Source organism: Lactuca virosa, chromosome 8 (assembly GCF_052849685.1).
Source record: "Lactuca virosa cultivar CGN04683 chromosome 8, Lactuca_virosa_CGN04683_v6, whole genome shotgun sequence".
Lineage (NCBI taxonomy): Eukaryota > Viridiplantae > Streptophyta > Magnoliopsida > Asterales > Asteraceae > Lactuca > Lactuca virosa.
This window is the reverse complement of record NC_136433.1, coordinates 52954069-52972215: the sequence shown is the minus strand read 5'-3', so window position 1 is coordinate 52972215 and position 18147 is coordinate 52954069. Positions and strand designations below refer to the sequence as shown.

Sequence of the window (18147 nt, the reverse complement as noted above, 5' to 3'; positions counted from 1 at the left end):
TAGGAATAACAGTGTTGCACTATAACCCTAGGGCATCCTCTCTCCTGGTATCTCATAAAGTGTAAATCCTAAAATAATCAAACTTAATCCAAAAAGTCTGAAAATTTAACTGTAACTGATTTGACTCCTATTGAATTGACATGTTGTACAGAATAGAAATTTCGGGTTGTCACATCATCCCCTCCTTAGAAGGAATTTCGTCCCGAAATTAGAATTTAAGCAATTTAGTAGTTACAAGGAACTAATTAAAAAGACGAGGATATTTCAGTTTCATCTGATCCTCTCGCTCCCAAGTGAATTCAGGTCCTCGCTTGGCGTTCCAGCGAACCTTCACTATCAGGATGCGGCTTTGTTTCGTTTGCTTGACCTGCCGGTCCATGATCTCTACTGGTTCTTCCACGAAGTTGAGGCTCTCGTTGATCTCGATCTCGTCGAGTGGGATTACAAGAGTCTCGTCGGACAGACACTTTTTCAAGTTCGAGACGTGGAAGGTAGAATGTACGTTACTGAGTTCGCTCGGTAAGTTAAGTTTGTAAGCTACAGGGCCGATTCTGGCAAGAATTTCGAAAGGCCCAATGTACCTTGGATTTAGCTTTCCACGCTTTCCGAAGCGTATCAAGCCCTTCCAGGGTGAGACCTTCAATAGAACATGGTCGCCCACCTGGAATTCCAACGGTTTCCTTCGTTTATCAGCGTAGCTTTTATGTCGGTCTCTGGAGGCTTTCAGTCGTTCACGGATCTGAACGATCTTCTCCGTCGTTTCCCGTATGATCTCCGGACCTGTGAGAGTGCTTTCAGGAACTAGTCCCTTAGCTAACTGGGTATCACCCACCTCAGCCCAGCACAGAGGGGATCTGCACTTTCGGCCGTAGAGGGCCTCGAATGGAGCAGCCTTTATGCTTGTGTGATAACTGTTGTTGTAGGAAAATTCTACAAGGGGTAAATGAGTATCCCATGTTTTCCCAAAGTCAATCACACAGGCTCGCAACATGTCCTCTAAGGTTTGGATAGTCCTCTCACTTTGCCCGTCTGTCTGCGGATGGTAGGCTGTACTCATGTCCAGCCTAGTTCCTAAGGAACCTTGTAGTGATTGCCAGAACCTAGAAGTGAACCTACTATCTCTGTCCGAGATAATGGATATAGGGACACCGTGAAATCGTACAATTTCCCTTATATAAGTTCTTGTAAGTTTCTCCATCTTGTCTGTCTCTTTGATAGGCAGGATGTGCGCGGACTTGGTCAATCTGTCGACGATGACCCATATGGTATCAAGTCCACCCGTTGTCTTGGGCAACTTGGTTATGAAATCCATAGTGATCCGCTCCCACTTCCATTCTGGGATCTCAAGCTGTTGAAGAAGACCTGAGGGTTTCTGGTACTCGACCTTGACCTTTGCGCAAGTAAGGCATTTACTTACGAAGGTAGCAATCTCTGCTTTCATGTTAGGCCACCAGTATAACTTTTTAAGATCCAGATACATCTTATCTGAACCTGGGTGAACGGAATTACGAGTGTTATGCGCCTCCTTCATGACCAAATCTCTGAAACCACCTAGTTTCGGGGTCCAGATCCGGTTCATGAGATAATAAGCTCCGCCACCTTTGACTTCCAAGTTCTTATCCATCCCTCGCAGGGATTCATTGGTCACATTTTCAATCTTCAAAGCGTCGAGCTGAGCCGCCTGTATTTGTGTGGATAAGTGCGAATGGATAGTCATAGTCAATGACTTGACTTTACGACCAGAATATTCTTTCCGACTTAGGGCGTCAGCTACTACATTGGCCTTGCCGGGATGATAACGAATTTCGCATTCGTAGTCACTGAGTAGCTCGACCCACCGTCGTTGTCTCATGTTGAGCTCCTTCTGATCGAATATGTGTTGTAAGCTCTTGTGGTCTGTAAAGATTGTGCTCTTCGTACCGTACAGGTAGTGTCTCCAGATCTTCAAAGCAAATACAACTGCTCCTAGTTCAAGATCGTGCGTCGTATAGTTGACCTCATGTGTTTTCAGCTGCCTCGAGGCATAGGCGATGACCTTACCTCGCTGCATCAGAACACATCCGAGACCTTGGTTCGATGCATCGCAATAGACAACGAAGTCTTCTATTCCTTCGGGAAGGGATAGTATTGGTGCAGTGCATAAGGCTCGTTTGAGCGTTTGGAACGCTCTCTCCTGCTTTTCTTCCCAGTCAAAGGATACGCCCTTCTGGGTAAGCGTTGTAAGAGGCTTTGCAATGCGGGAGAAGTTCTGAATGAACCGGCGATAGTAGCCAGCGAGGCCTAGAAATTGACGAATTTATGTAGGCGTCTTCGGTGCTGACCAGCTCTTAATGGCTTTAATTTTGGAAGGGTCCACGTGTATTCCTTCCTTGCTAACCACGTGCCCTAAAAATTCGACTCGGCGGATCCAAAATTCGCATTTCGAGAACTTCGCATAAAGCTTCTCCGCGCGCAGGGTTTCTAAGACTTGTCGCAGATGTTGACTATGTTCTTCCTTACTACGAGAGTAGATAAGTATGTCATCGATGAAGATGATGACGAACTGATCCAAGTAAGGACGACACACCCTATTCATTAAGTCCATGAATACTGCGGGCGCGTTTGTTAATCCGAATGGCATCACTACGAATTCGTAGTGCCCATAACGAGTTCGGAAGGCTGTCTTTGGAACATCCTCCCCTAGCACTCGTAATTGGTGATATCCGGATCTTAAGTCGATTTTGGAAAAGAAATTCGCCCCTTGAAGTTGATCGAATAAATCGTCTATCCGAGGCAAAGGATAACGATTCTTGACGATCAGTTTGTTGAGCTCCCTGTAGTCGATGCACATACGAAAAGATCCGTCTTTCTTTTTGACGAACAAGACTGGAGCTCCCCAAGGTGAGAAGCTTGGTCTTATAAAGCCCTTGCTGAGCAGTTCGTTAAGTTGACAGGATAGTTCTTGCATCTCTGCAGGTGCTAGACGATAAGGCGATTTGGCTACGGGGGTAGCCCCTGGAACTAAGTCGATTCTGAACTCGACTTGTCGTTGCGGAGGTAATCCTGGTAGCTCTTCTGGAAAGATGTCGGGAAAGTCGTGTACTACTGGAATGTTCTTGATGTCTTTCGCTTCTTGGCTCACATCGACCACATGAGCAAGGAATGCGCGACATTCCTTACGCAAGAATTTCTGAGCTTGAATGCTCGAGATGATACGAAGGTTTGTGCCGGGTTTGTCGCCATAAACTACTATGGTTTCGCCAGACGAAAGATTAAGGCGGACTGCCTTTTCGTAACACATGATGTCGGCACGCTGAAGACTCAACCAATCCATGCCAATGATGACATCGAAACTTTTAATTGAGACTGGCATGAGATCGATCGAGAATGAATGGCTATCTAAAGTTAAGGTACACCCTATGTAAATGCAGCTAGTGCTCTCTGTCTTCCCATTAGCCATTTCTACTGTGAACGGTTCTTTGAGTGCTCGTGATTTTTGCTTAAGTAAATGAGCAAATTTTTGATTCACGAAGCTCCTCTCCGCTCCACTATCAAATAGTATACAAGCATAAGAGTTGTCGAGGAGAAACGTACCAGTGACCACTGTGGGGTCGGCAACCGCCTCCTCATGACCTATAGCCAAAACTCTTCCTACTCCACTGGCAGTCCCTGCCTTGGGGCAGTTCCTTTTGTAGTGGCCCACATCGCCACAGTTGTAGCAAGATTGGCCCACTCCAGCGCCGGGGACTTGGGTGATTGGCCTCGCCGGAGATTTACAGAAACGGGCTGTATGCCCCTTCCTGTTGCAGTTTACACACTGCATGTCCCGACAGGCTCCCATATGATGGTAGTTGCACTTGTTGCATAAAGGTAAACTTCCAGAATACTGCTTTATTGGAATAGCAGTAGTGGCAGGTGCTGTCGCACTATGAATTGCCACCGTCTGCTGTTTCTTCGCAGCCTTCTTCTTTTTCTTGTCCTCCCAGAATTTCCACTTGGACTCTGCAGTTCTGGCGGTTTCTGAGATGGCCAGGGTGGTTGTTGCAGCCGGGGTACGGACCCCGTGGTCAACTAGCTGCTGTGCCAATCGCTTGGCACTATCAAATGTAGTGGGGCGTGATGACAATACATTTCCCTGGTATGGTGGCACCAGCCCCCATATATACCTCTCGATCTTCTTTCCCTCTGTATGAATCATGTTGGGACAGAGGGCCACCAGTTCACAGAACCTGGCGGTATATGCTACGATGTCGGTGCCTTTCATGGTTAGGCGCCAAAGTTCTTCCTCCAGCTTTTGGATCTCGCCCCTCGGGCAGTACTCCTCAATCATGAGGTCTTTTAAAGTATCCCATCCCATATCATTTGCCATTGAAAGAGATAGTGACTTTACATGGCTATTCCACCATGTTAGGGCTCTGGTTTCAAAGGTGCAAGCTGCGAACTTGACCTTGCTCCCTTCTGGACAAGAGCAGATTGCGAAAACCGATTCGGTTTTCTCAAACCATTGCGAGAGTACAATGACTCCGCCAGTTCCTCTGAAGGATAATGGCTTGCAGTTTGTAAAATCTTTGTAGGAGCACTCTCTCGAGCGCACAGGGGTTTCAACCTGTATTGTTGGAATAGGAGTCCCTCCTCCAGTGGAACTTGAAGAATGATATTCAGCCATGGCTGTTGCCACAGCCGCAGCTACAGTAGCATTGAGGGCTGCTGTATCAAATTGAGGAATAGGTGGTGGAGGATTACGTCTTGTTGACTTTCGTGGAGGCATCTTTTTGCTGAAAGTTTAGAATGAATAAGATATTGATGAGAATTTGACATGAACATTGATGAGAATGACTCATGGACTAACTCTCCATAGCCCAACAGCATAATTAAATGGAATACTTGAATGAAGATGAAAGTATTTGGATAATAATTTCCATTAGATTTTTATATCTGTCAAAGATATTGGAATTACAGATGTAATGAGTTTGGGGAAAAATGACCTAGAAGTAGGTCTTACATCATCCAAGATGGGAAAATTTTGACAGCATACTACCAAATCAAAACCTAGCAGGTCTAAGATTTATAAGGATAGGAAATTAGACTTAAGTTTTTACATAACTAAGTTATATCCAAAAGAGAAGTCGGTAAAATTTTAACGACGACGAGAACTGCTTGAGTGAGTCCTTGAATCAGATAGGAGACGCTCTATGTCTCTCACACGTCTATCAGACCTTGCTTGCTGAGCTCGAAGTTTCCTGACTTCGGCTCGGGTTTCAGCAAGTTCCCTCTGAAGCATTGCATTGCTAACCTGAGCCCTTTCATGAGCGGACTCCAGCTGGCTAATGCGCACAGTGTTAATACCAGAATTGGCATCCACTTCTACTACCCGGTCGATAGCTGCTCGACCATGCTCGGTGTTCCGAGCAATCCTACGAACCATGATAGGTAGGACCCTATCAGCTGAACCTCCCTCAGTGAGGTTGTAGAAGCTTCTATCTCCATTGTAAGGAAAAGGTTGACCTTGTTCCTGACTCCACCTATTCAAGTTTGTGGCCCACAAAGGTGTGGGTCCTTGAAATGCAGGACGAGGGTTTGGGTTTTGAACAGCTGGGAGTTGGTTGTTAACTTCTGGCTCCGAGTCGGAACCATCAGAAAAACCTTCAGCTTCATAATCATCTAAAGGAATTGGGTGATTATCTTCTGGTTCGTCTTCCAGCCATTCTGCGTTGTCGTGGTTGGGAAAGTACGGGTCTCCGGGAAGATAAAATCCAGCCATTAAATCTACGCGAGAAAAGGGATATAAGAAATAACTAAATTTAACTAACTAACTAAATAATTATAAGATGATCTTTATCAGTTGTCCCAATACTTGTTTAAAGCATACCAGTTATATGCCATGCAGACGGGATAGACCTTCGAATAAGTGACCCTAACCCTAAGCCCACAACCAAACAAGGAACAGGAAGTAAGGCAAAGATCACAGATTCTAAGTCTATGACATCCTAGTACATATAACTTTAGTGTATCCACTAAACAACCATTGTTATACTAATAAAGACCTTTAATTCTCGAATAAGTAATTATAGTAACACAAAATACTCCTATAGTATTTTAAGTTTAATGTTTTGTTCTACTGTTCTTGTTGTAGATGTGTTGGTAAGTTTTTAGACTTGTTGCAACCTCACAACCACACTTAGGCACACGCTAATCACTCCTCGGATAATGTAGTTGATCAGGCTACATCTTCCCAGGGTTGACCATATGTCTCTAAGTATGCTTATGCTGTCCACCAATCGTAATACTTTTGTTCTGTCCTAGTGACACTGATTTTAGTATGAATGCAGGTATGTATACTTTATTAAATATTTTATTATTTAAAGTATAAACTCTTTATCAGAGTATTTTAAATCCCGCTTGTGTTTATAGTTCGTATATCTTTTATGGGTTGATACACTCGATTCACTATAAACAATGCTCTGATACCAATCTGTCACACCCTCAAAACCAAATGAACGGCGGAAACGTTCTGGGGTGGAGGACGTCATGTACAGTATCACAACAATGCAAGTAGTAAACAAGCAACAACATCATCCATTGCATTAATAATATAATTTCATACAAGTGTGTTCCGTTAAGTTTTAAAGACACCATAACAATATACATCAAAATATAAGATGAGTCTTGAACGAGCTCCATCTTCTCAAAACCTGGCTCCGGTACCTGTCTACTGGTGACCTGAGAATACAAGTTATTTTGAAAGAGTTTATCAGCTTTAGAGTTGGTGAGTTCATAAGTATATTAGTGTCTGTGTTTGTATGAAAACATTTGTAAGATGTTTTGTAAGATGTACTGTGTGTTTGTAAAAGTTTTGTATTTGTTTGAACTATCCTAGAAAACCCTATGTTTCCTACTAAAAGTAGCCTTCTACCAAGGCATCTAGTGTCTGTGTGTGTATCCTTTGTAAAAGTGAGTATTTTCCCAAATCCGACTATCATTAACCAAAAATATAGTTTTTACATTATTGTTTATTGTGTGAAATCACAAAGTAAAATGTAAAGGGAAAATGTTATAGTACTTTAATGTAGTATTATGAAACTACTGCTGTACTAACTACCTTAAGTTAATTGTATATTTTAAGGTAACATGTGATCGGCCTGTATCTTGCTACCGACTCAATAGTAAAGTGACAATGTAAGATGCCACAAAATGACGTTTGGCACCCGTAGACTTGCAAGTCCCACTGTAGCGAGCAGAAAGGTGTAGGATAGTCAATCTAGTATAGATCTATACACAAACTCATGCGCTCCCCAATTAAGGAGATTCTGATACAAAAACAGTCATGGCAGGTAGTGCCATGCCCTGTTTAATGGCTCACATAAATGTATTAATGTAAATGTTATGTGAATTGTGTGCTAGCTGTATTGTATGTTCTTTCTCTGTCTAGCCTGTATGTTTGTTTCTCATCACTCTGTTTCATGTTTGTTTCTCATTATAGTATGTATTGACTCATGTATGAACTGACTCATTGTATGTTTCATCGTTCTAGTAATAGTATCTTCCTAAACTACCCCTATGGTAGCTTACTAGCAATGTATGAACACGTTTGCATACCCTTGCTACCCAAGGGTATGGACTTGAATGAAGGAAAACCTTTTGTATCTATATACATATACATAATATATAACTAGGATTCAAACGACCCTCGGACAACTAACCTTGATACCCCAAGACCACAATCAAACAAGAACAGGAAGCAGGGTAGACTAGCAGTCCTAAGTCCTTCTTAATCCTACTTATATAACTATATTTATATAGATACACATAATATAAGTTAAAAGAGGTTGATAACAAACCTTTTATATCTATATACGTATACATAATACATAACTAGGATTCAAACGACCCTCGGACAACTAACCTTGATACCCCAAGACCACAATCAAACAAGAACAGGAAGCAGGGTAGACTAGCAGTCCTAAGTCCTTCCAATCCTACTTATATAACTATATTTATATAGATACACATAATATAAGTTAAAAGAGTTTGATAAATGTATTGACAATAAAAGAGTTTGTAAAACAGTTTGAGGTAAAACAGTTTGATAAACAGTTTGAAAAGTAAGAAAACCATTTGTTTGGTAGTTATTAATCACATGTAATTGATATAATAACTACAATTGTTCAACTTGTATCCCCCCATAAAGCATTTAAAAACATTTAAAAGGTTAATTAAGGGGTATGAACTCACCTGTAGTTGGTGGTTTGGATGAACTGAAGAAATAGGATTGCTAGGTGTCAAGTGAAGACTTGTACACACACAATGATCCTATTTAACATATAAATACCACATATATGTATCTAATTAGAATTTAAACAACTAATTAGCAAAGTTAAGACATCCTAAGACAAGTTAAACACCTTATATAAGTGTTATAAGTATCAAGGAATGCATCTAAGTGTTGTAGCACAATGCTATAGGGTTTAGGGTTCAAAAGAAACCCTAACTTGAGTTTACGGTTTTGTGACCTCAACCCAATGGGTTTACGGTCGTAAACTCTAGAGTTTACGGCCGTAAACTCCCCCTCTTTTGACCATTTGTTGATTTGAACGTTTCTAAGTCCATTGAAGTGTTTCCTCTTGAAGTATAAGCCTAAGGAAGAAGCTAGGGCACCATTTCACTCCTATTTGGAGTTTACGGCCCAAAGACCACATCCCTTTGGGTTTACGGTCGTAAACCCTAGAGTTTACGGCCGTAAACTCTTATGGATGTTCGTATTTCGATGTTTTCAAGTCCTTAACACATCAAGGTAAGGATCCAAGTTAGTTACTTAGGCTTAGGAAGGGACTAGGGACATTTCGGTCCCTTAAAATGGGTTTACGGTTCAAGAACGTTCTTGGACCGTAAACAAGAACCGTAAACACCATTTTCTTGGTGTTTCTTGGATGATTTCATGTTATTATGGAGTATAGCAAGCTTAAACACACTCTAGGATAGAAGTACTTACTATATGGAAGCTTGAAATGAGCCAAAATGCCAAAAACACTAGTGTGTGTTCTTGGTGTTCTTGGTGAAAATGGAAAAATCAACCTTTTGGAATGATTTCACGGTTAGAAGGGTGTTAAAACACTAGATTAAGTGATCTACTAACTTGAAATGGTTGAAAACACTTACTAGATCGAGATTTGGAATAAATCCCGTGATGATACTTGAGAGGATTTGCTTTTGTTCTTGAGAAATTTAGAAAAATGATAATAAATGACAAGTGTCATATATATACCCCAAATTTCTGGGTTTTTGGCTGAAAATATTTTATTCTGGCAGTAAACTCCAATTTCTTGAAGTTTAGGAATAACAGTGTTGCACTATAACCCTAGGGCATCCTCTCTCCTGGTATCTCATAAAGTGTAAATCCTAAAATAATCAAACTTAATCCAAAAAGTCTGAAAATTTAACTGTAACTGATTTGAATCCTATTGAATTGACATGTTGTATAGAATAGAAATTTCGGGTTGTCACAACAGTGACAATGGTGACACTGGAAATCCAGAAAAAGCATTCTCTTCCCAATGGAAAGGGATTGGCCATAGTCAACCCGGTTGACCAAATGGTAAAGAGAAAGGCTAAGTCTGAGATAGTCCCATTACCAAAGGGTCCATATGTTTATTTTGCCAAAGGAAGGGGCGTTGATTGCAAAGCTGCCAAATTTACCTAAGGATGTTAAAGTTAATAAGTTTGACTCTACATCAGGTAGAGCCCATTATCTAACTCTGTTAAGTTTTATTCTGAGATCCTCATTACATGATGTGACTGGGTCACATGTTGATGTTTTAAGAATCAAAGAATAGAGAGAAATCTTAAAGGAAGTATATGCTGATTCTGATCGCGAAGGTGGATTTCGATCGCATCAGAATTTTGAGCAGTTGCTTAAGAAGTTATGATATGTTGCTAAGGAATAGATAACAACAATTTTCCATGTGGATTGTAAGGATAAGTTTTTCCGCAAAGTTTTAAAATAAAAGAAAATTGTTTAACTTTATTTATTTGAAGTATCCTTACAATGGCATTTGTGGAAAATTGTTGCTTATATGATTCCACTGACAGCAATATTGGAAAATGGATTTGATTCTTTCATTTGTGGTAGTGTCTAAATTTACCAAATCAGGAAAGTTCCTCATCGCCCAAGTTTCAATTGGACCGAAACTTGGAATCATGCAAGTTGAATAGTATGATGAATGAGAACTTTCAAGCATTGGAAAATCAAGACTAATTACTTGTTCACATGGATGTGTGAGTCAAGTGAAGGACTAAAGGGATCGAGTACACATTCTTATGCACTGGTCATGTCCACCACAAAGCTCGTTAAGACTATTTGATTTACTAAAGTTTAGTAAATATGGTTATACTTACAAGTTTAAGTATAATTCTGAAACATTGGAAAAGTCTCAATGTATGGCAGAACGAATGGGAAGAATCAAATTAGGCAGAAAGATAAAAGTTTCTCAAATCTGAAAAGATGGGAGAGTACTTTAGTATCATGTTTGTGATCATCTTAATGATTTAGAAATCATATCACAATTAGTCCTCTAAAGGTCATCTTAGTGCATTCTTATGACTAAGAAGAGGAGTCATGAATTGTTGAAATGGTTAGATCAGGAAGATGAGTCATACTTCGTTCCAAAACAATTCTTAGAGTCATACTCCAAAATTGTAACTTGAGTGACATATCTTAAAGAAAGGTTTAAAACACTTCTCAAATGTAAGAGTAAAAGTGTCCTACTCTTGTACATTTGAAATTGGTAAGTTGTGATGTTTTGGATAAAACAAAGACCAACTAAGGCCAATTGTGTGAAGTGTTTGTCTTGATAAAGAATCTGCACTATCTCTTGAATATTTGGCAAGATAGTCTTATATGTCAAGAGGATAGTGGGAGTCTTAAAGATCCTAAAAAGAGTTTCAAGAACTAATCAAGAATAAAACCTGAGGTTCTTCACTAGCACACGACTTGAGGTTTATAACCTATCGTGTTGACATATTTTGTGCCCATTCCAGTTAAAGTTGGCTTTGCATAGGAGTTCTGAAAGTTCTCAATTGGTTGCATAACAACTTGGAAGCAATGGCAGGCCCTGTACTGCCAGGTGGCAAGAAGTTAAGATTGCATAAGTTCAGTCCATATGAGCTTGGATTTGTCATTATCCTTGTCTTGTGACTATGGTTTTGACGATTCACATGGATAAGAACACATACACTATAAAATCTAAGGGTCATAAGGTTTCTCTCCGATTCATGAAAATGATGGTGAGGAAACACTTCCACCAAGTAGATTTGAAGCAGATGGCAAAAGGTCTAAACAATTGAGACTATGATTACGGCATCCCTTTTCATAGTTCTGAAATTGTTTAGACACACATGCATGCTATCTAAGGAAAGGTGTATGATTTTGATAAAGTTTTATCAAAGCATCTCGTATCAGAAATCTGAACTTTGGTAAGAAAGTCAATAAAGTATTGATTTCTAGAAGTCCAGCTGATTTCTGAGTACATGTCAAAGCTAGTGGGAGCATAAGTGTTATGCTAATAATCATCATGTTAGTGGGAGCATGATAATTATTGTTAGTGTTGCAAGTTAGCAATGTTAATTATAGAAAACAAAAGTTTCAATTCGTGAGGCTGCAGGGATTGAAAAAGTTGTTTTGCTATAATTAAGGGAGAGGATATACTTCATTTCAGTTCTAAAGGCTTAGATTGAGACCTTAATCATCTTTAGTCAAGAATATATATATATATATATATATATATATATATATATATATATATATATATATATATATATATATATATGAATTTCATGTTGGATTGGTTCAACTTAAGGAAATTCTATATATTGCGTTCTCAAAATTCGATTATGATTACGACATCCCTCTTTATAGTCAAATTTTGAAAACATGGCAAATAAAAATATTGTAGCAAAAGACTGGTCTATAATCATGTCTTTATGTGAGACATCATGAATCGTGTACCATTTGCTTTGGGTACAGGATCGATTGCATGTGCTATAATATTTGTCATTTCTAAATTTTTCCAAATGCCCAGAGGCATTAAGAAGGGAAAAGGTCTAGAATTGGATATGACTAAAATGATTAAGCAATTGTCGAGGACAATCTGAGGTTTACCAAAGATTGGTTGCTCAGGGACAGTTGGAAGTATAGTGCTAATTTTGGAAGGACCATATTGACATATTCTGAAAAGAGGCATCTCTTATTTAGAAGTGATAGTCAAAATGAGAATATGGAGTTGTCTCCATAAGTGGAAGTTATCTGTGTAAGATTAGAAAACTTAATGCAAGAAGCATGTCCAAAGCAATGTACTTTGAATATGAGACTTAGTTTCCATGGAGTTGATCTCCATTGGAATACCTTATAATGACTGTTGACAAGTCTTTGTGACTTTGTACATATTCATTACAGGAGGGTCAGTGCATATAAGTTTAAAATCTAAACAGATTTCTATAAATGATAGGAATTTGAAATTCTCACATTTTTCGATAAGGATTTGGGAGTGTGAAATTAGAATCATTGAAATTATGTTCAATTGGTTTATTTCACAAAGTAAGGATCATAGACAAACATAGAGTGCATACTTGGTGTATGGCAAAGCTATTGTTTAAGAAAAACATAGTGTACATGCTTGGAGCATGGGACAACTAGTGTTTTTAATTCAAGTATAAAGTTGATAAAACCGAAACAATGAATAATGAGTAATCAGTATGGTGATAAATAAAAGTGTTTATTTATATTCATAGGGTTTGATACCATATTTGATTCATTTATTCTTGTGTTTCACTTTGCATGTTTTGACTTCCAGAATAACTAAGTCGCTCTTCCTGAATGATTAAGTTATTCAAACCATCCACAGTCGGTCATATGTTGGAAGTAGATATGAATCAAGACTGTCATGGGTTGGTTTGTAGAGGTCCAAGTTGGTGGACAAAGTGGTGCTACAACACTCATGAGTGCTCATAAGTTCTGAGTATTGGATTCAACCCGCGCTCATTTGAATCACTTCATGGATTTTATCACGAGTGATCATGAGACGATAATATCTTATATTCTTCAAACCTAGAGATATAAGTTGTTACTATGAGTTGGTTATACATTGATTGCACGAAAACGCATTTGGTAACTCGATGTTATAAAACGTGCCTTTGTGTATGATTCAACAAGTAGTAGAACAAGCCATATGAGTCGAAGTTTATCCATTCCTTTTACCTTTGGGATAAAAGCGATATTTGTGGGCCCCTCGATGATTTAGCGATGACACATGTGAGTGCTTGGCCAAGCCAGGACTGATTTGATTTGTTCAATCAGTCAGTCATCATAAATCGAAAATCGGGAAACAACAAATGGACAGAGAGAATGATTATAATCCATGTCTCAGTCCATATGATATCTAGAATGGAGGAATATATGATCCCTTATCTAATGGACAAGTCATTGACAAGGTCAGAGTTCGACAGCGGCTTTAAGAGCTACGATTGCCAGTTAGGTTTTGAAGTCATACTCAATAATAGTTTTAGACTTATCCAAGTGGGAGACTGTTGGATTAATGTCTAAGTCCATAACTATATTTGGTATGTACTTGACCCGACCCGGCATGGTCCATTTGGGTTGCACTTCACCGGCACAATTTATATGGATAGTCTTTTGAGAATAGTATATTTATGATTTATATTAATATATTATAAGTTCTAATATATTAATATGGAATCATATTATGTAATTAGTATTGATCAAGAATTAATTTAGAATTAATTAAGTGATCAAAAAGAACTAATTAAATATGGACTCTTATATATATGGAATGGGCCAAGTTCATTTAGGTTGGGCTAAGCTTTCATGGATGGTCCATGGAGCTTTTAACCCATGGATCCTATGTAAATGAAAGGTCATGGGTATTAGGGTTTACATGGATGTAACCCTAATCCTCCATAATATATAAAGGGGTCCTTGGCTCACAAAATTGGCACAAGTGTGTGAAAATAAGAGTGGGCCGATTTTAGTGTGCATACATATTCTCTCAAGTTCTTCCAAGGTGTTTTGGTGATTTGTGATTCCATTTGAGGCTTACACACTATTGGGGCTAAGCTCTTAAAGCTTGAAGACATCAAGCTACATCAAAAGGTATGTCATCTAACTAGAACTTTGTAGTATAGGTGCTTCATAATATGTTAGTTAGGATGAAACCTTGGAATAGTTAATATTTGCATGTATAATAGAGAAAACATAGATCCAAGGTTTATAGGGTTGCATGTACACCATAGGAGTGTTAGAATGCTCAAAACCCAACAATGGGCTCTTGGATCACTCTTATTGGGGAGGGCCGAAAATCCTTAGAATATTCTAGAGGATTTCGTCCAAGCCTTAAGGAAGGGAGTCCATGGGCTGCTTAGACCCTAAGCTAAGGGATTAGGGTTTTCCATCTCAAAACCCTAGCTGCCTCAACTATAAATAGACCCCCTAGCCCTCATGATTTCGTGCACCTCCAAGAAACCCTAGAAGAGCCGAAATTCTTAGCAAGTATCTCCTCTCTCCTCTCTCTCATAATCATCTTCTTGCCCTAGTGTGTTTGTGAGCCATTAGAGGTACTACACTTGTGGTACTTGTTCTCAAAGCTTAAGATCTTCAAGGAATCATTGCTATTACTATATAGCAATAAAGGTATGTGATCTAATCTTTCTTATGTTGATTTCTAAATTATTAGATGCATGCTAGGATTTCTAGTTTTGTGTTCAATGCTTGTATGTATAATAGTGAAAACATAGATCCTAAAATTAGGGTTGCATGCACACATAGGATTGTTTGCTATGTATAAAACCCATCAGGAGGTCCATCTTCACACCTGCTGCCTTGGCAGCCTTACCCAATGTCATGGCAGCCACCTCCCTGGACCTTTCTGCAAGGTCGTAGCTTTTTACTTCAAACAAGCTGGAAATAAAGCAAATAATCAAGATCCACAAGTTCTTCCTTGATCCACCACCTTGCACCAAGCTTTTACTTCTTGATTATGGATCAAAACACACCAAAATGGACACAATGAGCTCAAAACACAAATGAGAGGTTTAGGGCTTCGTGTATGAGGCTATAAGGACACTGGAGGCTGAGAAATAAGGGTTTCATGAACCATAAATGTGCTTATATAGTGTCCAACCCCAAAGTTAGGGTTTTCATTAAGTCATACGTACGCCCGGCGTACATGCATGTACGCCCCACCTACATGTCTGGAGTCATGACCAAGCCTCACATCAGTACGCTAAGTGTACCCCTTGAGGTAAGGGAGCCCATGGAGATTTTCTGCAATAATGAAGTAGTGGTTGCCTTAACCAAGGAACCGAGAGATCATGGTAGATCAAGACATATCGACAGAAAATATCACTCTATCAGACATCGTGTGGAAGAAGGAAACCTCGTTGTGAAGAGGTTATCATCGGAAGAGATTCTTGCAGATCCCCTTAAAAAGGGTCTGAGTAGGATTAAGCACGTTCAGCATGCGAGGAGCATTGGTCTGAAGGATGATATTAGTTTTAGTGATTAGATAGATATTTAGAAACTTGTAACAATGTAAATGTAATTGATATTTGATGATTAAGTAATGGAGAATTATTTATGAGTATTGTTTACTATCTTTTGTCAATTGTTTATCATTGTGTTTCACTTCCCGAATAATTGGATTATTCAAATATCCACAGTCGATCATAGTTTGGAAGTAAGTAGTGAATTAAGACTGTCATGAATCAGGTTGTAGATTGTCTAAGTGTTTAGACATAGCAATGGTTTGCTGCAACATTCATGAGTACTTTTGAAATAGGGATTTAAGTATTGGATTAAACCCATGCTCAGTGAATTACTTCATGGAATTTATCACGAGTAATTCTGAGACGATAATATTGTATAATCTTTAAACAGAGATATACGAGTTGTTGTTTACGAGTTGGTTGTGCATTGATAATGCGTAAACACATCAGTAACTTGGTGTTATAAAACATATTGTTGTGTATGATTTGATGCGTAAATAGTGCAAGCATATAAGTCGAAGTTTATCTGTTCCTTTTGCCCTAAGGGGAAAAGCGATATCTTGGGCCCCTCGATGATTTGGTGTTGACTTATGTGTCGGGCTCGGTCAGGACTTAATTGATGTGTCCAATTGTAGTTCTTTGTCATTACAAATCAGAAATCAGGAAACAAACTATTGGACAATGAGAATGATTTTATTCCATGTTATTTGTCCACACGATATCTTGTAGAACAGAGGAGTATATGATCCCTTATCTTAGTACACGTAACTGACTGGGTCAGAGTTTGACATCGGCTTTGAGAGCTACCATTTGCTAGTCAGATTTTGAAGTCATACTTGAAATAATAGTTATTAGACTTATCCAAGTGGGAGACTATTGGATTAGGTGTCTAAGTCAATAACTATAATTGGTATGTACTTGATTTGATAGTAGCATTGTCCTTTTGGGTTGCCTTCACACTGGCAACTAGACATGATGACTATTGAAGAGAGAGAGGTTGAATTTATTATTTGGAATAATAAATTGGTATATAAAATGATTTGTTAATATGTTATGAGAATAATATATTAATTAGAAATCATATTATTAATTAGTATTTAATCAGAAATTAATTTTGGGATTAAAGGAACTGATTAAAAATATAGGGGCTGTTTTGCAATTATTTGATAGTTGTGGTTTTGGGCTCTTGGATCACCCTTATTGGGGAGGGCCGAAAATTCTTAGAATATTCTAGAGGATTTCGTCCAAGCTTTAAGGAAGGGAGTCCATGGGCTGCTTAGGCCCTAAGCTAAGGGATTAGGGTTTTCCACCTCAAAACCCTAGCTGCCTCAACAATAAATAGACCCTCCAGCCCTCATGATTCTGCGCACCTCCAAGAAACCATAGAAGAGCCAAAATTCTGAGCAAGTATCTCCTCTCTCCTCTCTCTCATAATCATCCTCTTGCCCTAGTGTGTTTGTGAGCCATTAGAGGTACTACACTTGTGGTACTTGTTCTCAAAGCTCAAGATCTTCAAGGAATCATTGTTATTACTATATATCAATAAAGGTATGTGATCTAATCTTTCTTATGTTGATTTCTAAATTATTAGATGCATGCTAGGGTTTCTAGTTTTGTGTTTAATGCTTGTATGTCTAATAGTGAAAACATAGATCCTAGAATTAGGGTTGCATGCACACATAAGATTGTTTGCTATGTATAAAACCCATCAGCAGGTCCATCTTCAGACCCGCTGCCTTGGCAGCCTTACCCAATGCCATGGCAGCCACCTCCCTGGACCTTTTTGCAACATTACTGGACTTACTCTCCGCCAAACAGCTCCAATCAACAGCCTAATCGAAGACCAACAATAGGTCCATATCAACAGCCTAGCATTATCGGCCCACATCCAGTTGTTGCCTTGCCTCAAACAGGACCGACTGCTCAAGTTTTGCATACCTCAGTGATCCCAACTTTGCAACCACCATGGCAATGATTCCCATTAATGTCTCAAGACCAACCAATTGACTTAACTGTAGTCTTCAACTCAATGTCAGTTAATAACGGGGCGGATGTAAATTTGTATATGGACAACGGGGCTACTTCTCATCTTGCATCCGATTCAGGTAGCCTTCTTTCTATTAATAATAATAGTAAAATTAAATATGTTCTTGTTGGAAACGGTCACCCCATACCCGTTACCCATACCGATCACTCACAACTTCATACCACCCATCGACCTTTACACCTCCATAACATCTTTGTCACACCTAATATCATTAAAATTCTGATATATATATATATATATATATATATATATATATATATATATATATATATGTTTGTGTGTGTATATATATATATATATATATATATATATGTATATATATATATATATATATATATATATATATATATATATATATGTGTGCGTCTTTTTCTTCTGACAATAAAGTTTCCATTGAATTAGATCCTTTTGGTTTTTCCATGAAGGATTTGGCAACTCCTCAGGTCCTATTTAGGTGTGACATCATTGGAGATTTATACCTAGCCATTCCTGATCTCCTGTCATCCATAACTCTCATCACTTCTAGCTCGTCTTTATGGCATCAACGCATCGGTCACCCTGGCGCTCAT

General features: G+C 38.9%; 1 protein-coding gene across 1 annotated transcript; it reads right to left on the bottom strand.

Moving 5' to 3' along the window:
- Positions 1-241: 241 nt before the first annotated feature.
- Positions 242-17513, bottom strand: LOC145130342 (uncharacterized). Its single transcript, XM_079065158.1, has 4 exons — positions 17470-17513; positions 2984-3374; positions 2504-2809; positions 242-1348 (listed from the first exon to the last, which is right to left on the bottom strand). Exons 1-4 carry the CDS (start codon positions 17511-17513, stop codon positions 242-244), a joined length of 1848 nt encoding a protein of 615 aa, XP_078921284.1.
- Between the last annotated feature and the right edge of the window lie 634 nt (positions 17514-18147).